Raw genomic sequence first — 21,778 nt, forward strand, 5'->3', positions numbered from 1 at the left:
CACCTTCTAACTGTTTACGATTGAAAAATCTGCATTGCAAAGAAATGTGGGAATCTAAGCAACTGTAAGTTTCTTTCAGAGTATCAAAAATTTTCTCAACATTTTCTTTCTGTTCCTTTTGTAAAAACTTTATCTCAGTGCGTGTGGTACCCTCTAAATGGTTAAAAATAATTTGAGCTCGCTCTTTTTCTGTTCTTCCTCTTGTGCGCACAAAGTCTCTCATTTGCTCAATCCACTCATCTAGAGTCAGTGAGCCCATATTGTCCAACTTCCCTGAAAATGTTGGCAACTTTCTATCCTGTTCTACATATACCACAGGATTGTGTCTCACTGTCTCTGATTCACTTCCTGTAGCTCCTGTTGACGTTGAGGGCCTCTCTGTACCCACAGATGCCATTTTCAAGTCTTTTAGTTCATTCTCCCACTTCTGTATATGTTGGGCCATTGTTTGTTGCTCACTTTCCTCCATGATGGCGATCGAGACCTGGCTGCTCCTTCGCTCCAATCTACAAACCTGTCCCTACTGTCCTTACAAAATAACCCCAAAATTAAATCAAAATCAAAATGGCCACTCCCTTGAATCCTGTTCGTAACAACGCCAAAATGTAACCGAGGACAAAGGTACGACTATAGGGGCAGAGAAATAAATTGATAATTTATTGATTACATTAATTAAACATACGTTTTCCCAGTTATTTCCAGACAGGACTTACACACATCCTGCTGATATCCCAGCTGCACATGAGACCTACCACACAAACGGTGCGAAAATAACACGACACTGCAAACCATCACACCCCGTTTAGAGACACTGCAACCAATTTACCTGTGAGCACGCACTGCAAACAATTTGGGTCTCAGCACAGCTGGGAATCAGCGCTATCTGAGATATAAAGGGAAGTGTCACGAACAAATAAACCAAAAACCAAAAAAGAGGTTAGTCCGCCCTTACACGTCTCACTCTCAATCATCAACTGCCTTTACAGCTGGACAGACTAACCAAACAAAATTACAAATCAATCAAAAGAACGAAAAAAAGGACAGCAGAGACAGCACAACAACAGCTGAAAAACACAAACAACATTATCAATTAAAATGTTACCCAATAAAATATCAGTTCAATATCAATATCAGTTGGCTTCTGCTCCGCAGCTGCTGAGTGACCCCTCATCTGGGGCTCTCCTCAGCTCTTTCTGGGATAGTGGCGCGGCTGCCCCTCTGTTGGTCTTCCTTGGTCTCTTGTGCTCTGAGGGTCTCTGGATGTCTGGGGCCTGGATCTCCTCCATACCTGCTTCATGCCCTGGAGGACGGGGCTGTGGCCCCCCACACCCTCTAGCAGATCATTACATGAAGGAACCTTTTGAATACAAGCGCGCTCATGCTCACAGGTGTACACACGGGTGCTCACACACACAAACTACACCTCTCTTGGCTGCCACCTCAAAGCACACTGTGCGCTGTCAATCCTACATGCTGCACAATAATATTCAATATTTCGTATTTACTGTTATATACACATAGATTATCGTGATGATGTTGTTTATTATATTACTCTTTTTTTTTTGCTTGTTTTCTCTTTTTTCTTTCTGAACAGGTGATCCAGGTGATTGATATATATATACAGTGAGGTCAATAAGTATTTGATCACCCGTTGATTTTGCAAGTTCTCTTACTTAGAAATCATGGAGGGGTCTGCAATTTTCAGGATAGGTGCATTTCCACTGTGAGAGACAGAATCTAAAAAGAAAAATCTGGAAATCACATTGTGTGATTTTTGAACAATTTATTTGTGAATTACCTTGTCAAATAAGTATTTGATCACTTGCTTATCAGCCAGATTTCTGACCCTCAAAGACCTGTTATTTTGCTTTCAAATAGTCCAGCTACACTCTGCTCATGATTCTAAATTAGTAGCACCTGTTTGAGGTCGTTAGCTGTCATAAAGACACCTGTGCACCCCACAATCAGCCAAAGTCTAAGTAGCAACATGGGCAAAACCAAAGAGCTGTCAAAAGACACAAGAGACTAGGGATGGGTTCTTGTTGAGAACCGGTTCCCACTGTTTCAATTCCTTGGAATTGTTTGCCATTTTTGCAAACGATTCCCTTATCGATCCCAATCGCCCCGAATGACGTCACCACGTTGCGGAGCGTCATTTACCTGGCAGGGCGCCTAAGCGGCTCAAACGCTCAAAAGTTTGGTTATACTTTACGAGAACGGATGACAACAGGGGAACCTGCAATACTTGCAAAGTAGATATTTCATTTAAAGGAGGAAACACTACGAATATGCAAAAGCATTTGCTCACAAAACACGCGATGACCTTAAATGAATGTCGTGTTTTAAATTCCGCTCCGGACTCGTGAATCTCAACCCAGCAGCAGCGGTAACGTTTGCACGTCCTCTCCCGTTAATGCGGCAGGTGAATAATCAGCTAACAGTGCATATTATGTTAGCGCGATCTGCCTTATTACAAAACCTGCCATTACTGTGCATTTAGGTGACCATGATGAGACAGACAGAGTCTGGCTGGCAGTTCTCACTGCAGTCTACCGGTAGCGTCTCCTTTCAGGCCAGGATAGACGAATGTCACCGAGCAGTGACTAAGTTTGTGGTCAAAGGCTTGCACCCATTTGCCACAGCAGATGCCCCCGATTTTCAGTAAGTGAATATGTTTAATTGTAGGCAGGGACATTACTGGATATTCTTGTGTAATTGCTACAGAATAATTTATGTTATACTTTGTTATTGCTACAGAAAAATATTTATTTTATTATTTTACATTTACAATTTTTTTTCCCGGGGACCCTGTGACACCCCATTGAAGAGCCGTAGGCTGTGGATCTCTTAAGATCTCACTGTTGGGTTTGTAAGGCCATGTTACTCCTAAATTTCTATCTTGTTCAAAGAGAAGATATAAAACAAAGTTCTATGCTAATCGACCTTAGTGTTCTCTTTTTTTAAAAATAAGAATCGATAAAGAATCGAATCGTTAAACAGAATCGAAAATGGAATTGGAATCGTGAAAATCTTATCAATACCCATCCCTACAAGAGACAAAATTGTAGACCTTCACAAAGCTGGAAAAGGCTACGGGGCAATTGCCAAGCAGCTTGGTCAAAAAAGAACAACTGTTGGAGCAATTGTCAGGAAATGGAAGAGGCTAATGATGACTGTCAGTGTCCCTCGGACTGGGGCCCCACGGAAGATCTCTCCTCGTGGGGTTTCAGTGATGCTAAGAATGGTGAGGAATCAGCCCAGAACTACACGGGAGGAGCTGGTCAATGCCGTGAAGCGAGCTGGGACCATTGTTTCCAGGGCTACTATCAGTCATACACTAAGACGTCATGGTTTAAAATCTTGCATTGCACGGAAGGTTCCCCTGCTTAAGTCAGCCCATGTCCAGGCCCGTCTGAAGTTTGCCAGGGATCATCTGGATGATCCAGAGGAGTCATGGGAGAAAGTCCTGTGGTCAGATGAGACCAAAGTAGAACTTTTTGGTCTTAACCCCATTCGCCGTGTTGGGAGGAAGAAGAATGAGTATCATCCCAATAATACCATACCTACAGTGAAGCATGGGGCTGGAAGCATCATGCTCTGGGGGTGTTTTTCTCTACAGGGGACAGGACGACTGCACTTTTTGTTTGTTTGTTTTGTTTGTTTTTGTTTTTGTTTTGTGCCCTTCATCACCGTTCCTCTTGCCCACTGTTTTTCTTTCCCTACCTCTCTTTCTTTCTCCTGTTTCTTTCCCCCAGTCATGTCTGTCCCGTGTGTAGCAAGTGAAAATAAAATAAAATAAACAATAAAAACAAAGGTCAATCAAGTGGACCAATACGGCAAGGCCGGGATGGTCCACTTGGTAAAGTAAATCCGTTGGGCATCTTTCTTGGCCTTTAGACAATAATTCTGATGGCAAAAGAACCAAAACGGGACAGGTGGCAAAAAAAGAAAGAAAGAAAGAAAAAAGATCCAAACAAAATGGCAAAAGTCTCTTACCGAACAATATACCCACTCGCACCAGAGTGAGTTAATCGCCTCTGGAATTTCCCACAGAAGAGCGCTGACCTCATCCCACACACCCACTACCTTTTCAAAGCTCCTCTGCCAATCACTGGGCAGAGAGTAACAAACTGCCAGGTGACACTTGTTACACACACACACACACCTTTAGTGAAATCCTATTACTCAACTAGTTAGTTCAAACATGACCACACTGAGGTTTGTCACATGGATAATACGTGGAGTTCAAGGGAAAAGAGGCTTAAAATTACTAACCGATTAGATGACTTACAGGCAGACAGAAGACACATATATCCAAAACATCTGTACACACAGTCACTTCTCCACAGTTCCATCAAACATACTCAGCCTGTTACAATTTAAAATAAAGAGGCATATTCATATTAATTAGCAGAAAAATACATTTTCAAAATAAAAGTTCCAAATGTTGTTGAATCCTCTTTTTTTCTTTATTTCTTTTCTTCCTTGTCGGATGACTCTGACACCACACTTTATAATAGGAGGAGACTTCAACCCCGTATTTAATCCAGAAATTGACAGGCTCCGTACAGCAGTGACTCAAAGGATGTTCTTAAACAATGCATGAGTAATTTTGGTCTTTGCAATGCTTGGCTTTCACATCACCCCACTCTCAGGGATTACACCTTCCTTTCACCAGTACACCACTCACAATCTCACTTAGGCTACTTTTTTAGGTAGCAGCATCACAGGCAATCAGATCCAACCTGTCATTGTCAGCGATCATGCACCAGAACCTATCTCTCTGACACAGAAAAGAGTCAGACCACCAATTAGGAGCTGGAGATTTAATACATTATTACTGAAAGAACAAGACTTCGTTAATTCAGGTACACGCAGGTACTCAGGTGTACCTGTGTATACACCTGTGTGCACAAACAGGTACTTACAGGGACTCTATTTTCTCACAGGGACTCTATTTTCTCACAGGTACTGTATTTTCTGAGGGGCTGAGGCTGTTTAGCATCTTTTGGACAATGCTCAGGATTTTCTATGAGTCCATTCTCTATGCTGTTGCATGCTGGGGCAGCAGTACAAGCTGATCTGAAAGGCCAGTGATGTTGTGGGGATGGAGCTGGATTCTCTTAAGGTGGTGTTGCACTCCATGAGGTGCTGGCCAGTCACAGGAGCGCAGATTTTCCAAATGCAACACTAAGGAAATCACTCCTGCCTGTGGCTCTCTCTCCATCTAATGCACACTTTTGCAGTAGTTGCACACACTTAATATCTGCACCTCCTCTACCAGTCAAAATAACAAAATAACAAAGTTTTGCATTTGAGAGAAAAATGTCCATCATACATATTTACTCTCTGTAATATTCTGGATTTTTATAATAAAGCTATTTTTTGTATATATTAGAGCTCCTTCTATAAACTTTGTAATTTATTGTAATATTTAATTTAGTCCAGTTTGTTACTGTTGTTGTCTCATGATTTCCTTACGGATCATGTGGATTAATAAAGGATTCTGTTTCTGATGACATGAGCTTCCTCTATCGTTGTGGTTTTATTTTGCAAAGTGTGCCGGAAGTAGTAGCTGCCAGTTGAGCGGACTTCACGCTGCTCTCGGTTAGCAAAGGGAATTACAGCTGGATCCAGAAAGTTCTCCAGAGTCCAATTCTGTGGACGGAGCAGAGGTGGACTGACACAGTGAACCACCGGATGTGGATTTGAAAGCGGAAATGGAGGCAAGAAGAGAAGGTTAGTTTACTCGCTGCAGCTGGAAACAGGCTCAGTGTTGTGCTAGTTCTGCTAAGCTAACGTTAGCATCATGCTACAGATGCGGCTGTCGGAGTTCAGCGGCAGTAAACGGAACATTTCAGGAAGTCACGGCAGAACGTGTCGGGATTTAAAGACAGCAGGTCGAAGAGTGTGATTATCTTCAGTCTGGGGTGTAGTCTCGTTGTCTGCCTAAAGGCCTGAGCCTCACAGACGCCTCCCTCCCTATTTAACTTAAAATACTGACATTTGTTTATATATTACACTCGTGTTCCAACTGTGGCATCCGCATATTAGTCAATTTCCACGAACTGCAGCACAGACCTGCTAGTATGTGATAAAGTTATCTACTACAAGCTTCGATCGCACCTGCTCAAGCACTTTCTAACTGTAAAGCCTCTATGTCTGCACAAGCGAGCCTATCATTCTGAAGTTTGCCCTGTGCTTTTTGTGCTGTCAAACAAACTGTTATGGTGGTGTATATGTTGATTAATATTAAGTGTCCAACCAAACAACCCTGAGTTTTGCTGGTGCATGTACATTGTTATTAGCTTGTGAAATTTTTTTAAATATTCTTAAGTATGAACGCAATTTAATCGAGACAGTATTTTAGATTGTTTTACTTTCAATCTGAAAAAAGCTTATGAAAACCTTGAAATAACTCTCACGGCCCGGTACCAAACGACCCACCTACCGGTATCGTACCGGTAAAATAGAACGGCTGCCATCAGCCTTCACCCAGCTGTGTAATTTAAACATAGTATTAGACTAAGTTGATTAATATTAAGTGTCTAAGGAGCTTGAAAAGAAAAGCATCTGGACTTCTTTAAGTTGCTTGAAGATGTTTCACCTCTCATCCGAGAAGCTTCTTCAGTTCTAGGGTCAAATGGTGGAGAGTCCCACATTTAAACCCAGTAGGAGTGTCCCCCCCCCCCCAAAAAAGGGACAAAGGACCCCCTGGTGATCCTCTACCTCAGGGGTGGCCAACCCACGGCTCTCGAGCCGCATGCGGCTCTTTGCCTGGTTTCATGCGGCTCTTACGTTCATATCAAAGTTTGTGTTTGTGTTTTGGGTATTTTTGTGTTGTTGTATTAAAAAATGTGTGGCGTTAAGCCCGCTTGAGTTCAGTACGGTATTTTCATCAAATGCGCGCATGTGTGAGATGAAAATACCGCAAAGTTTCCCAGTAGGAGCAAGTTAAGCCCTTAAAATGGCAGGGAAAAATGCACAGCAAAAAGAAAATATGAAGATGAACATAGGACGTTTTAACAGAGTGGGAGAGTTTATATTTTTTTTGAACGCATAATGGCAAGCCATTCTGCCTTATATGCCACACATCATTAGCGCATTTCAAAGCTTCAAATCTTCAGCGCCACTTCAGCTCACTCCATGCTAACATCGACCAGGAATTTCCAAAAGGGACTGAACTTCACAAGCACGAGTTGGCCACTTTGAAAAGTCAGGCAGAAAAGCAGATACAGTTTTTCCAAAAATTTACGAAGCGCTCAGAGACCATAACGCTCGCATCCTATCAGCTGGCTTGGAACATTGCACGGGCTAAAAAGCCATACAATGAAGGGGAGTTTGTTTAAAAAATGCCTCAGTGACGTTGTTGAAATTTTGTCTCCTGAAAACGACAAATTAAAACGCATGGTATCAGATGTCCAACTGTCCCGCCACACTGTTGAACACAGAATATTGGACATTAACACGGCTATTGAATCACAGTTGCACTCTGACCTTCAAGCATGTGAGTATTTTAGTGTCGCATTGGATGAGAGTTGTGATATACAAGACAAGCCTCAGTTGGCAATATTTGCACGTCTGTGTCAAACGATTGTGTGATCAAAGAAGAACTCCTGGATATTGTGCCATTAAAAGACAGAACCCGTGGGATAGATGTGAAAGAAACCGTGATGGCTGCATTTGAAAAAGCAAATCTGCCCATAACGAAATTAACTGCAATAGCCACGGATGGAGCACCAGCCATGATGGGATCTGTGAACGGGCTTGTGGGCCTGCCACTGCACTGCACTGTGAGGTGGCTGTCAAAAGGCCAGGTACTCTCTCGCTTCTTTGAGCTTTTGGATGCCGTGAAACTGTTTATGGAAGAGAAGGACAAGGACTATCCCGAGCTCTCGGACCTCAAGTGGATTATGGATCTGGCCTTTTTGGTCGACATGCTGTGTCACTTGGACAGACTGAACCTGACCCTACAGGGTAAGTTAAAAATGCTGCCTGACCTGGTGCAAAGTGTGTTTGCGTTTGTCAACAAGGCAGGCAAGTCGCCAGCGCCGCCCTGAGTAAGCAAAGAGCCAGATATGCAACGCTGATTGAAAACTTGCACGAAAGCTTTGTGACCCGGTTCCATGATCTACAATTGAAAAGGCCACAGATTACGTTCCTCGTCGACCCATTTAATGCAGAGACTGGCTGTTTGAAAGTCACGCTAGTCACAGATGAAGCTGCGGCTGAGTTGGAGATGATCGATCTTTGTGAGGAGGACCAATTGAAACCTGCTTTAAGGGAAGGGACCATTGAGTTCTGGAAAAGTGTGCCAATGGAAAAATACCCCAATGTCAAACAGGCTGCGCTTAAGATACTGTCAATGTTTGGGTCAACATACGTCTGCGAGTCTGTGTTTTCTACCCTAAAACATGTGAAATCAAAGCATCGATCTGTTCTGACTGACACTCATGTGAAAGAATTGCTTCGAGTGGCAACAATGGAATACAAGCCAGATTTGAAGAGGATTGTTCAAGGCAAGGAATGCCAGAAGTCCACTAAACAATTCAATTCAATTCAATTCAATTTTATTTATATAGCGCCAAATCACAACAAAAGTCGCCTCAAGGTGCTTTATATTGTACAGTAGATAGCACAATAATAAATACAGAGAAAAACCCAACAATCATATGACCCCCTATGAGCAAGCACTTTGGCGACAGTGGGAAGGAAAAACTCCCTTTTAACAGGAAGAAACCTCCGGCAGAACCAGGCTCAGGGAGGGGCGGGGCAATCTGCTGCGACCGGTTGGGGTGAAAGAAGAAAAACAGGATAAAGACATGCTGTGGAAGAGAGACAGAGATTAATAACAGATATGATTCGATGCAGAGAGGTCTATTAACACATAGTGAGTGAGAAAGGTGACTGGAAGGAAAAACTCAATGCATCATGGGAATCCCGGCAGCCTACGTCTATTGCAGCATAACTAAGGGAGGATTCAGGGTCACCTGGTCCAGCCCTAACTATATGCTTTAGCAAAAAGGAAAGTTTGAAGCCTAATCTTGAAAGTAGAGATAGTGTCTGTCTCCGAATCCAAACTGGAAGCTGGTTCCACAGAAGAGGGGCCTGAAAACTGAAGGCTCTGCCTCCCATTCTACTTTTAAATACTCTAGGAACAACAAGTAGCCCTGCAGTGTGAGAGCGAAGTGCTCTAATAGGGTGATATGGTACTACAAGGTCATTAAGATAAGATGGGGCCTGATTATTTAAGACCTTGTATGTGAGGAGCAGGATTTTGAATTCAATTCTGGATTTAACAGGAAGCCAATGAAGGAAGCCAAAACAGGAGAAATCTGCTCTCTCTTTCTAGTCCCTGTCAGGACCCTTGCTGCAGCATTTTGGATCAGCTGAAGGCTTTTCAGTGAGTTTTAGGACATCCTGATAATAAAGAATTACAGTAGTCCAGCCTGGAAGTAATAAATGCATGAACTAGTTTTTCAGCATCACTCTGAGACAGGATATTTCTAATTTTAGAGATGTTGCGCAAATGGAAGAAAGCAGTCTTACATATTTGTTTAATATGTGCATTGAAGGACATGTCCTGGTCAAAAATGACTCAAGGTTCCTCACAGCATTACTGGAGGCCAAGGTAATGCCATCCAGAGTAAGAATCTGCTTAGATACCATATTTCTAAGATTTTCAGGGCCGAGTACAATAACCTCAGTTTGATCTGAATTAAGAAGCAGAAAGTTAGCGGCCATCCAGGTCTTTATGTCTTTAAGACATTCCTGCAGTTTAACTAATTGGTGTGTGTTACCTGGCTTCATGGACAGATAGAGCTGCGTGTCATCTGCATAGCAGTGAAAATTTATGCTATGTCTTCTAATGATGCTGCCTAAGGGAAGCATGTACAATGTAAATAGAATTGGTCCTAGCACTGAACCCTGTGGAACACCATAATTGACCTTAGTGTGTGAAGAGGACTCTCCATTTACTTGAACAAATTGGAGTCTATTAGATAGATATGATACAAACCACTGCAGCGCAGTACCTGTAATACCTACAACATGTTCTAATCGCTCTAATAGGATATTATGGTCAACAGTATCGAGCGCAGCACTGAGGTCTAGCAGGACAAGCACAGAGATGAGTCCACTGTCAGAGGCCATAAGAAGATCATTTGTAACCTTCACTAAAGCTGTTTCTGTGCTGTGATGAGCTCTGAAACCTGACTGAAACTCTTCAAATAAGCCATTCCTCTGCAGATGATCTGTTAGCTGTTTGACAACTACTCTTTCAAGGATGTTTGATATGAAAGGAAGGTTGGAGATTGGCCTATAATTACCTAAGACAGCTGGGTCTAGAGATGGCTTTTTAAGTAAAGGTTTAACTACAGCCAGCTTGAAGGCCTGTGGTACATAGCCGATTATTAGAGATAGGTTGATCATATTTAAGATCGAAGAATTAATTAATGGCAGGACTTCTTTGAGCAGTTTTGTAGGAATGGGGTCTAAAAGACACGTTGATGGTTTGGAGGAATTAATTATTGAAGTTAACTCAGAAAGATCAATTGGAGAAAAGAGTTTAACTTAACATCGATGGTACTAAAAGTAGCTGTAGATAATATTACATCTGTGGGATGATTATTGGTAATTTTTCTCTAATGATAAAAATTTTATTTGTGAAGAAGTTCATGAAGTCATTACTAGTTAACGTTAAAGGGATTGTTGGCTCAGTAGAGCTCTGACTTTTGTCAGCCTGGCTACAGTGCTGAAGAGAAACCTGGGGTTGTTCTTATTGTCTTCAATCAGTGACGAATAGTAAGATGTTCTGGCTTTGCGGAGGGCTTTCTTATAAAGCAGCAAACTATTTCTCCAGGCTAAATGATGATCCTCTAAATTTGTGACACGCCATTTCCTCTCCAGCTTACGAGTTATCTGCTTTAGGCTACGTGTTTGAGAATTATACCACAGAGTCAGGTACTTGGATTTGAGGCCTTAGTTTTCACAGGAGCTACAGTATCCAGAGTCGCACGTAGTGAGGAGGTAAAATTATTAACAAGATAATCGACCTCTGTTGGAGTAGCGTTCAGGTAGCTGCTCTGCTCTGTGTTGGTACAGGGCATTGAAGATGATAACAGTGGGTGGATTATATTCTTAAACTTAGTTACAGCACTTTCAGAAAGACATCTACTTTGATAAAGTCTACTCTCCGCTGCTGTGTAATCAATTATTGTAAATGTAAATGTTATCAGGAAATGATCAGACAGCAGAGGGTTTTCAGGAAACACTGTTAAATGTTCAGTTTCTATGCCATATGTTAAAACAAGATCTAGAGTGTGATTAAAGTGGTGGGTGGGTTCTTTTACATTTTGAGAGAAGCCAATTGAGTCTAATAACAGATTAAATGCCATGTTGAGGCTGTCATTTTAGCATCTACATGGATGTTAAAATCACCCACAATAATGATTTTATCTGAGCTGAGCACTAAATCAGATAAAAGTCTGAGAAATCAGAGAGAAACTCTGTGTAAGGCCCAGGTGGACGATAGATGATAACAAGTAAGACTGGTTTCTGAGTTTTACAGCTGGGGTGGACAAGGCTAAGCATCAGGCTTTCAAATGAATTAAAAGTCTGTCTTGGTCTTTTCGTTAATTAATAGACTGGTGTGAAAAATTGCTGCCACACGCCCCCTCGGCCTGTGCTTCGAGGTTTCTGGTAGTTAGAATGACTCGGGGTGTTGATTCATTTAAACTAACATAATCATCCTGCTGCAACCAGGTTTCTGTAAGGCAGAGTAAATCGATTTGTTGATCAATTATTAAGTCATGTACTAACAGAGACTTGGAGGAGAGAGACCTAATATTTAATATTCCACATTTCACTGTTTTACTCTTTGGTTCAGATGTGGATACTGTATTGTTCTTTCTTTGTGATTTTTATGTTTAAGTTGTTTATTGCTGGTTTTAGGTTTGTTTTTTGTCTTTTGGGAGCTGACACAGTCTCAATGGAGATGGGTTTTTGGGGGTAGCAGGAGGAGAGAAGCTGCAGAGAGGCGTGTAAGACTGCAACTCTGCTTCCTGGTCCCAAATCTGGATAGTCATATTTTGGGGGTTTAATAAATTGGTCCATATTTCTAGAAATGAGAGCTGCTCCATCCAAAGTGGGATGGATGCCGTCTCTGCTAACAAGACCAGGTTTCCTCCAGAAGGTTTGCCAATTATCTATGAAGCCCACATCGTTTCTCGGACACCACTCAGACAGCCAGCAATTTAAGGAGAACATGCGGCTAAACATGTCACTCCTGGTCTGATTGGGGAGGGACCAGAGAAAACTACAGAGTCCGACATTGTTTTTGCAAAGTTACACACCGATTCAATATTGATTTTAGTGACCTCCGATTGGCGTAACGGGTGTCATTACTGCCGGCGTGAATTATGATCTTACTGTATTTACGTTTACCCTTAGCCAGCAGTTTTAAATTTCCTTCAATGTCGCCTGCTCTGGCCCCTGGAAGACAATTGACTATGGTTGCCGGTGTCTCTAGCTTCACATGTCTGAGAACAGAATCACCAATTACCAGAGTTTGACCCCGGCGGGTGTGTCGCCGAGTGGGGAAAAAGCAGTTGAGACACATGAACAGGTTGGTGGTGTACCTGGGGCTTCAGTTTAAGACTATGCTTCCTCCTCACCGTCACCCAGCCGCCCTCTTTCCCCAGCTGCTTGGGGTCTGCCGGGGAACAGCTAGCGGGCCCACGCTATCTTCGACTGCACCAGCTACAGGGGCCTGGCTAGCTACGGGTGAATGAAGGGTGCGGCCGAGTCTCCAATTCAGTAATCCTGGCCTCCAGAGCTGCAAATATGCTACATTTGTTACAGGTATCATTACTGCTAAAGGAGGCCGAGGAGTAACTAAACATCTGACACAATGAGCAGGAAAGTGCAGGAGGGACAGGTGAAGTAGCCATGGTGCTAACGAGTCGGCTACGAGCTAAGCTAAGCTAACGAAACAGTAAAGAGACAGTGAGTGAATACTTTGGCTATAAATTAGGTAGTGAGTACACAAAAAGGGTGATTCAGATGAAGCACGTTAAGATTATACTATGAAAAAGGGATGTATCAAAAGATTTAAATTAAATTGCTAAGCAGAAAAGCTACTCAGAAACACCACTGTGTTTGAGCAGGAACAGGAAGTGATACTCTACCACAAAGCGAGCGAACACCAAGTGACAGCGCCACAAACAACATGCATTGTAAAAGTAAATGCTATTGTAGATTATTATATTTTTGTTTGTGGACTTGGTTGAACTGAGAGTTTGTGTGTGAGACAGTGCACACAATGTTCATTGTTGAAAATGACTGGCCTGTGGTTTTAGTACTGTAGGAGTCCATTTCTGTCATTATCATGTTGGTGTGTGACATTTACAATAAATCTGGCTGAGGCGAGATGTGTGTGTGTGTGTGTGTGTGTGTGTGTGTGAGAGAGAGAGAGAGAGAGAGAGAGAGGGAGGAAAGGATGGGTGATGTTCATGTGTGACCATGCGTATGATGTGGCTCTTTGCGGGAACACAGTAAAAAAAAAAAAACTGGCTCTTGGTCTCTGACTGGTTGGCCACCCCTGCTCTACCTAATCACATGAGCCAAGGTGTGAAAACAGGTGTAGGTCACAATCAGCCAAGGTTTCGGGTGAGCTCATTGTGAAACCTAGCCCCACCCTATCATGTGATTTCCTGAGGTCAGATGGCCCAGGGTGTGAGTGGGCGTTAAGGCGTCTGGGAAGGGATCTCAAAACCGGATTATAGATGGCAGACAGATGGTGTCGTAAGCCCCGCCTCTGTTCAAGGATGGTCGCTCACAGTGGACATAAATGGCTTCTTTCACTCCTCTTTCAAACCATCTGTCCTCTCTGTCCAAAATGTGAACATTGACATCCTCGAAAGAGTGACCTTTGTCCTTTAGATGCAGATGGATCGCTGAGTCTTGTCCCGTGGAGGTGGCTCTTCTATGTTGTGCCATTCACTTGTGAAGTGGCTGTGGTCTCGACAATGTAGAGGTCTGGGCATTCCTCGCTACACTGTACAGCATACACTACATTGTTAAGTTCGTGTTTTGGAGTTTTGTCTTTCGGATGAACCCGTTTTTGTCTGAGTGTGTTGCTGGGTCTGAAATACACTGCAGAAAACTCTCCTGAAGAAGTCACTTGGATGAGTGACGAAACGTTTCTCCCACCAAATGCTACGTCCAGATGAACAGATTCAACTTTTGGAGATTTACTTTCCTGGATGATTGAGAATGCATCAAGACGTTTTAACCCACTTTGGCAAGGACTGCCTAAAGCTTGTACGTCAGTATGAGCAAACAGCACGTAAGATGACGGACTACAGGAACCACCTGAGATTCAGCCTCAGATGCCGACAAAACAGGATTACTCCTAAAAGTCTGCAAATGAGCTCTTCAGTTAAAGGCTTCCGGGCAACAAAAATCCTCCAGAAGGCACTGCATCAGTTTCTTAATGAACGGGTGAGGAAGACAAATTTTACCATCGACTGACTATGCTTTTAGATGAGAATACTCTTACAAAGGTCTTTGACTTCACTGAGAAGGCTCGTCTAGTACAGCACAAGAAGTCTAAGACCAGGCAACAAAGGAAGTTTGACTTACTTTTTGTACGTCGGAAACCACCACAAAATACGGAGAGTGTCCTCAGTGGCCAGAAGAGACAAGGATGCGACATGGAGGATGTGGACAAGTGGGTGAAGAATTTGTCTGACAGACAGCTCACCCAAACAGAGAAAAACATCCTTGCTAAAGGGTTGAATTTTGCCGTCACACCGAGACAAATCCCTCTAGTGGAGCTGATCACAGCCACAGAAACAGCAATTCGTAACAACAATATTGCAGAAGTGGAAGCAGAGCAACTACGGACAAAAGTTTCAGCCTGTCTCAGCAACGCAAAGCCCCCAGCATCCAACATCACCATGGAGGAGAGGAAGGCACTCACTTAGTGATGACAACAACATTATCATCCTTCCGGCAGACAAGGGTAGGCGCACAGTATTGCTTAACCAGAAAGACTATCATGAGAAGATTTTGTCACTACTCAGTGATGAAAATACTTATGAGCCCTTGAAACAAAACCCAGGAAGTGGCTACAGGAAGAGGGTCATAGACTGTCTGAAGCAGTTAGAACAAGACAAGGCTATTGACCGGACCTCATACCACAGGCTGTACCCAGGGAGTCTACACCAAGTCTGTATGGTTTACCGAAAATACATAAGCAGGGTGCACCTTTAAGACCAATTGTCTGCATGATCAACTCGGTCACCTATAACATCTCCAACTTTCTGGCTTCGATCCTCAACCCGCTGGTGGGCAGCTCTGAACACCACATCCAGAACACCCTGGATTTTGTTGAGAAGGTGAGAGATGTCATTATGGAGGCAGATGAAACCATGGTCTCGCATGACGCGTTACATCTCTCTTCACTTGCATCCCAGTCACGGAAGGCGTTGGAGGTAGTCCGTGAAGAGATTACAGGATGACACCAACCTCAGCAACAGGACCACTCTCAGCATCGACCAAGTGTGTTTGCTTTTGGAACTGTGTCTTCATTCCACCTACTTCACATACAAGGGTCAGTTCTACAGGCAGAAACATGGGTGTGCCATGGGCTCCCCAGTTTCACCCATCGTGGCCAATTTGTACATGGAAAAAGTGGAAAAGAGGGCGTTGCTATCCTACCCTGGAACACTACCAAGCCATTGGTTCAGATATGTGGATGACACCTGGGTGAAAATCAAATCTCAGGACGTACTACATTTCACAGATCACATTAACTCGGTGAACCGACACATCAAATTCACCAGGGAGGATATGAAAAGTGGCAGGTTGGCCTTCTTAGACTGTGAGATTTCCATCAGTAATGGGGGACATCTAAAAGCTGACGTGTACCGTAAACCTACACATACGGATCAGTATCTAAGGTTTGACTCTCATCATCCACTGGAGCACAAACTGGGTGTCATCAGGACGCTACAACACAGAGCGAACACCATCCCCACTGACACAGCGGCCAGGGAGGCAGAAGAACAGCACATCAAGAAGGCCCTGAGTAAATGTGGTTATCCCAGCTGGACTTTTGTCAAAGCTGGAAAGACACCTAAAGAAAGCTCCAGCCGATCCAGGAGAGAAGGACAACCGCTGCCCAGGCGAAAACCTGTAGTGATCCCATATGTGTCAGGAGTATCGGAACAGTTGAGACGCATTTTTTCTAAACACCGGGTGTTTGTGGCTTTTAAACCCCAAAATACGCTGCGCCAAAAACTGATCCACCCCAAGGATCGGGTCCCCCGACACAAACAGAGTAACATAGTGTACGCTGTTGAGTGCCAGGAGGATTGCCAGGATTTATACATCGGGGAAACCAAACAACCTCTAGCGAAGCGGATGGCACAACACAGAAGAGCATCCTCATCAGACCAGGACTCTGCAGTCTATTTACACCTACAGGCCAGTGGACACTCTTTCAATGATGAGGATGTACACATCCTGGACAGGGAAGAACGCTGGTTTGAGCGCAGAGTCAAGGAGGCCATTTACGTGAAAAGGGAAAGACCATCTCTGAATCGAGGACGGGGCCTAAGGGTACATCTGTCACCATCTTACAATGCTGTGATTGCAGCCATTCCCCAACTCTCTGTGAATGGTACTCATGGCCATTGATCAGTGTTCTTCGATCAGTGGGTTTTGGTCAGTGATTGTTGATCAATGGTCATGGGAATTTGCATAATTATGATTAAGGAACTGACCTCACAACCCATTGTTCCTTCAGTGGGCTGGTTTCAGTCATTATGCAAATGTACTGTTTATAAGGTTTGGGGAAACCTGCAGTCAGCTGAGACTGAAGAAGTCACTTGGATGAGTGACGAAACGTTTCTCCCACAAAACGCTACGTCCAGATGAACAGATTCAACTTTTGGAGAAAACTCTCCTGAGTTTCTCTGATACACCGGCTACATAGGGGATGACAATGTTGTCGCGTCTGTCTTTCTGTTCCTCCCTCATGGTGTCTGATCTTCTTTTCTGTGCATTTTCGCCCAATTAGGATAACCGCATGTTTTAAGTGCTTCCTTTACATGTGTGTGTTCCTTCTTTTCCCCTCAGGCTTAGAGGGAACATGTTCTGCCCGGTGGTGTAGCGTCCTAATGTCTCCAAGTTTGTGTTCCAGAGGGTGGTGGGAGTCAAAGAGGAGGTACTGGTCTGTGTGTGTGGGCTTCCGGTAAACTTCAATGTTGAGGTTCCCATTCTCTTCAATGTGCACGGCGCAGTCCAGGAAAGGGAAAAAGTTATCCTTTGTGTCTTCCCTGGTGAACTTGATGTTTTTATCCACGGCGTTAATGTGAGCGTTAATGTGTGTTTTGATTTTGACTCAGGTGTCGTCTACATATCTGTACAAGTGGCTGGGTACTCTCCCTTTAAAAGAGCCAAGAGCCCTTCTTTCCACTTCCTCCATGTAAAGGTTGGCTACAATAGGTGACACCGGGGAGCCCATGGCACAGCCATGTTTTTGTCTGTAGAAACCCTCGTTGTATTTGAAATATGTAGTCAAACAGTGTGCAGATCTGATCGGGGGTGAAGTTGGTCCTGTCTTCCAAGGAGCTGTCTTCTTGTAGTCGTTTTCTGACAGTCTCCACTGCCTCCGTGGTGGGTATGCAAGTGAAGAGAGAGACTACATCAAAGGACACCATGGTTTCATCTGGATCCAGGGTAAGTTTCTGGATCTTGTTGGTGAAGTCGGTGGAGTTCTTGATGTGGTGTGGGGTGTCCCCTACAAGTGGTGCTAGGATGGTAGCAAGGTGTTTCGAGATGTTGTAAGTGGCTGAGTTTATGCTGCTAACAATGAGTCTGAGTGGGACACCTTCTTTGTGGATCTTAGGAAGTCTGTAAATGCAGGGTATGGCATCCCCTGGGTATAGGCGATGATATGTAGGACGGTCAGTGATTTTGTCCTTTTCAAGGTCATGAAGGCAAGCTATAACTTTCTTTTTGTAGCTGCTTGTGGGGTCTCGCTTTAAGGTTTCGTAGGTATTGCTGTCACTGAGGAGAGTAGTGATCTTTGTGTGGTAATCCGTTGTGTTTAGGACCACGGTGCACCTTCCCTTATCAGCTGGTAATATAGTGATGTTGTGGTCTCTGCTCAGGGAAGCGACGGCCCTCTTTTCTTGTATTGTGAGGTTAGACGGAGGGACTTTGGCACTGGAGAGGGTGGTTGAAACTTTCATCCTGATATGCTCTGCTTATGTTTGTGATAATTTATTAGTCCGTATGGCGGTTTCTGTGGCTGTGATGAGGTCTACTATGGGCAACTGTTGCAGAAAAATGGAGTCCTTTGGCCAACACTTTCTTTTCAGGTTCAGTGAGATTCCGGTATGAAAAGTTCTTCACTCATTTTTTTCCTGACTGTCCTCAGGTGTGTGTTCTTCTCTGAGTTGTGTAGGTTCAGACTGATGAGTGAGTGTTTTTGAAAGCAAGGTGTGGAATTTCCTGCGTTGTCTTTCTTTTCCTTCAGACTGTTGGGCCCGCTGAGCCTTGTCCACAAACTTTCAAATCAAATTCAAATTTTTATTTGTCACATACACAGTCATACACAGTACGATATGCAGTGAAATGCTTACACAACTGCTCGTGACCTAAGGAAAAAAGAAAGGGCTATGAATAAGATAGGAAATAAATATGAAAATTAAAAAGGGTAAATTTAACTAGGAAGGAATAAAATAAAATATATATATGAATTTGTTGAAAATAAAATAACTGTACAACACAAATTAGAATGAAGGGTAAATTTAGCTGGGAAGGAATAAGATAAAATATATATGAATTAAAGTTTAAAATAAAATAACTGTACAGCAAAATACACAATACACAGTATAGAAATATATAAGAATGTATGAAGAAATATAAATATATATACAATAACAGCAGCATTTTACAAGTATTAAATGGAAATGGAGAAATATAATGTCCAGTGTTGTGCAAACCACATTGTAGGTGTCTTGTGCAGTGCAAATATGCTTAAAGTGATTAAGTGTAAACAAAGTCCAGACTGTCCAGTGTGTGTGTGTAAGAACCATATATGTGGGTCCGTTCTATGTGGTGGTGTGATGATTGAGAGACCGTACGCCTGCGGGAAGAAGCTCCTCCTCAGTCTCTCTGTGTTGGTCTTCAGGGAGCGGAATCGCTTTCCTGACCTCAACAGAGAGAACAGTCCGTTGTTGGGATGGCTGAGGTCCTTCACGATCTTCCTGGCCTTGGTCCAGCACCGCCTGCTGTAGATTGAGTGCAGGTCAGGGAGCTCGGAGCGGATGGTGCGCTCAGCTGATCGCACAACCCTCTGTAGAGCTCGTCTGTCCTGCATGGTGCTGTTCCCGAACCAGGTTAAGATGTTTCCCGTCAGGATGCTCTCTATGGTGCACGTGTAAAAGTTCCTGAGCACCTTGGAGGGCAGTCGGGAAGTCTCTCAAGCGCCTGAGGTGGTAGAGACGCTGTCGGGCCTTTTTCACTATGGTGTTGATGTGACAGGACCATGACAGGTCCTGCGTGATGTGAACTCCGAGGTATTTGAAGCTGTCCACTCTCTCCACTGGGCACTCGTTGATGACGGGGTCTGGTAGTTCCTCTCCTGCTTAGTACTGAAGTCCACTATCAACTCCTTTGTTTTACTGACGTTTAGAAGGAGGTTGTTCCTCTGGCACCAGGTCTCCAGATTCCTAACCTCCTTCAAGTAGGCCGTCTCGTTGTTATCAGAGATAAGGCCCACCACGACGGTGTCGTCGTCAGCAAACTTGATGATGGTGGTGGAGCTGGTAGTGGCCACACAGTCATATGTGTACAAAGAGTACAGCAGGGGCTCAGAACACACCCCTGGGGGCTCCAGTGCTGAGAGTGGTGGAGGCTGAGACATGTCCGCCCATCCTTACTGCCTGTGGTCTGCCAGTTAGGAAGTTGGAGATCCACTCACACATAGATGAGCTGAGTCCCAGGTGCTCCAGTTTGGTGGTGAGTGTGGAGGGGATTATGGTATTAAATGCAGAGCTGTAGTCGATGAAGAGCATTTTAACATAATTCCCCCTTCTAGTGTCCAGGTGAGTGAGTGATGTGTGGAGGAGATGTGAGACTTGTAAACCTCTTCTAAGATAGGAGAGGGTAGAAGGGTTTTCAGTTCCTGCAGAGTCTGGCTAATCTTGCTCTGGAGGGCATCTGTAGTGAAATGGACCTATCTTATCCTTTCACTTAGAAGCTGATTTTGTGCTCTCCGTAGAATCAGCTCTGCTCTGTGTCCCCTGACAGTGGATCCAAGGCGCAAACTCTTAGGAACAACTCTGCTTTGCCTGCATCTTAGGTAGGGCTGCCACAAACGCTTATTTTGATAGTCAACTAGTCACCGATTATTTTTGCGATTAGTCGACTAATCAGATCATGCATCCATTGGACGTAAAACGTACAGCTTATTTCACCAGCATGCGTCTTCTCTTATTAAACTATCATTAGCTTACAGCTTTAAGTGATTAAGGTATGTGCTAACTAAAAACAAAGACAAGATGATAGTTTATTAAATTTTAATGAAATTTGCTGATTGTTTCGGTGAAGTTTAATAAACTCAGCTGTCTGCTCCTTGCTATCTAAAATATAACAGGACACCGGAGTATATTCTTGAGCATCTCACACTGTTTAATCAGCTGTCTGCTTGACGTTTATTCAACTGTGTAAAAACTATAACTTTAATCTCAGCCAAACTGATTTACTCAGGAACAAATAAAATACTGAAAAAAAGCCAAACAATAACATTTTTAAGTTATCTAAGTGACTTATATATCATGTTTAACCTGAGTAGCGAAAGATGGCGGCGGGTTTGAAAATGATTTGCCGGGAGTCCGGTGTTCTCACCGGCTCTAGTGAGCCTTGAACCCCGCTTAGCTATCGAGCTGGTGGGTAACAGACGTCTCCGAAAACGTCGGAGCGCTTTTGAAAATATGTGATGTCTTGATAAACCAAGCAGAAATTTGAAGTTTACACAGCTACATTCTCGCCTGAAAATATGTTAAACGTTTATTTTGTGACCCAGAAAGAATAATAAGAGTAATATTAAAACTAACTAGCTGCCGCCATTGTTGACAACTGGAATTGGCTGGACTGCGCTATGAATTCTGGGATAGGGTTGGACCACGAAGTATACACCCGACCCATCCTTCAAGTCTGGGGAAATGAAGGGCGGATTTGTTGGCCGCATTTGTCGGAGTCTTCGAATTTGGACAGTCTTCGTCGTGTCGCTGTAACGTAATCGACCTAGAAATGCGGGCACAGGATGCGGTTACTGAATTTGGACACAGCTACGATACCGGACACTGCTTCTTCTTCTTCTTCTTCTTCTTCGGGGTTTAACGGCAGCTGGCATCCTTGTACATGCAGTGCTGCCATCTTCTGTTTCAGTCCGTTATTACACTCTTAAATCCTACTACTTATTCCTGCGTCTTTTGGGATCTTACAAAGCTTCAAACGACGTGTCGACTATTAAATTAGTCGTCGACGTAATCGTGACTAGTCGACTAATCATGGCAGCCCTAATGTGCAGACTTTTTGATGGGCGGAGCAATGTCATCATGCATGGACTGATTTGCGCGTTTACAACACAGAAGTCCAAAGATGGACCAATTAATTAAAAAAAAAAATTAGGGCTGTAAGCATTAATGCAGCGTTAATGCGGTTAAAATTTTTAACACACTCAACCCATCTGGAGTGC

The 21,778-nt window shown here is 43.6% G+C and overlaps 1 protein-coding gene across 2 annotated transcripts in view; it reads left to right on the forward strand.

Moving 5' to 3' along the window:
- The first annotated feature begins 5,567 nt into the window (after positions 1-5,567).
- Positions 5,568-21,778, forward strand: part of LOC116322812 (gastrula zinc finger protein XlCGF42.1-like) — a 31,978-nt gene continuing 15,767 nt past the window's right edge. For both annotated transcript variants that reach the window (XM_039605774.1, XM_039605775.1), the window contains exon 1: positions 5,568-5,739. In XM_039605774.1, coding sequence (XP_039461708.1) covers positions 5,721-5,739 — 19 coding nt within the window. In that variant the 5' untranslated portion in view covers positions 5,568-5,720. The remainder of the gene's footprint in view (positions 5,740-21,778) is intronic.

This window comes from Oreochromis aureus, linkage group 22 (genome assembly GCF_013358895.1).
Source record: "Oreochromis aureus strain Israel breed Guangdong linkage group 22, ZZ_aureus, whole genome shotgun sequence".
Classification (NCBI taxonomy): domain Eukaryota; kingdom Metazoa; phylum Chordata; class Actinopteri; order Cichliformes; family Cichlidae; genus Oreochromis; species Oreochromis aureus.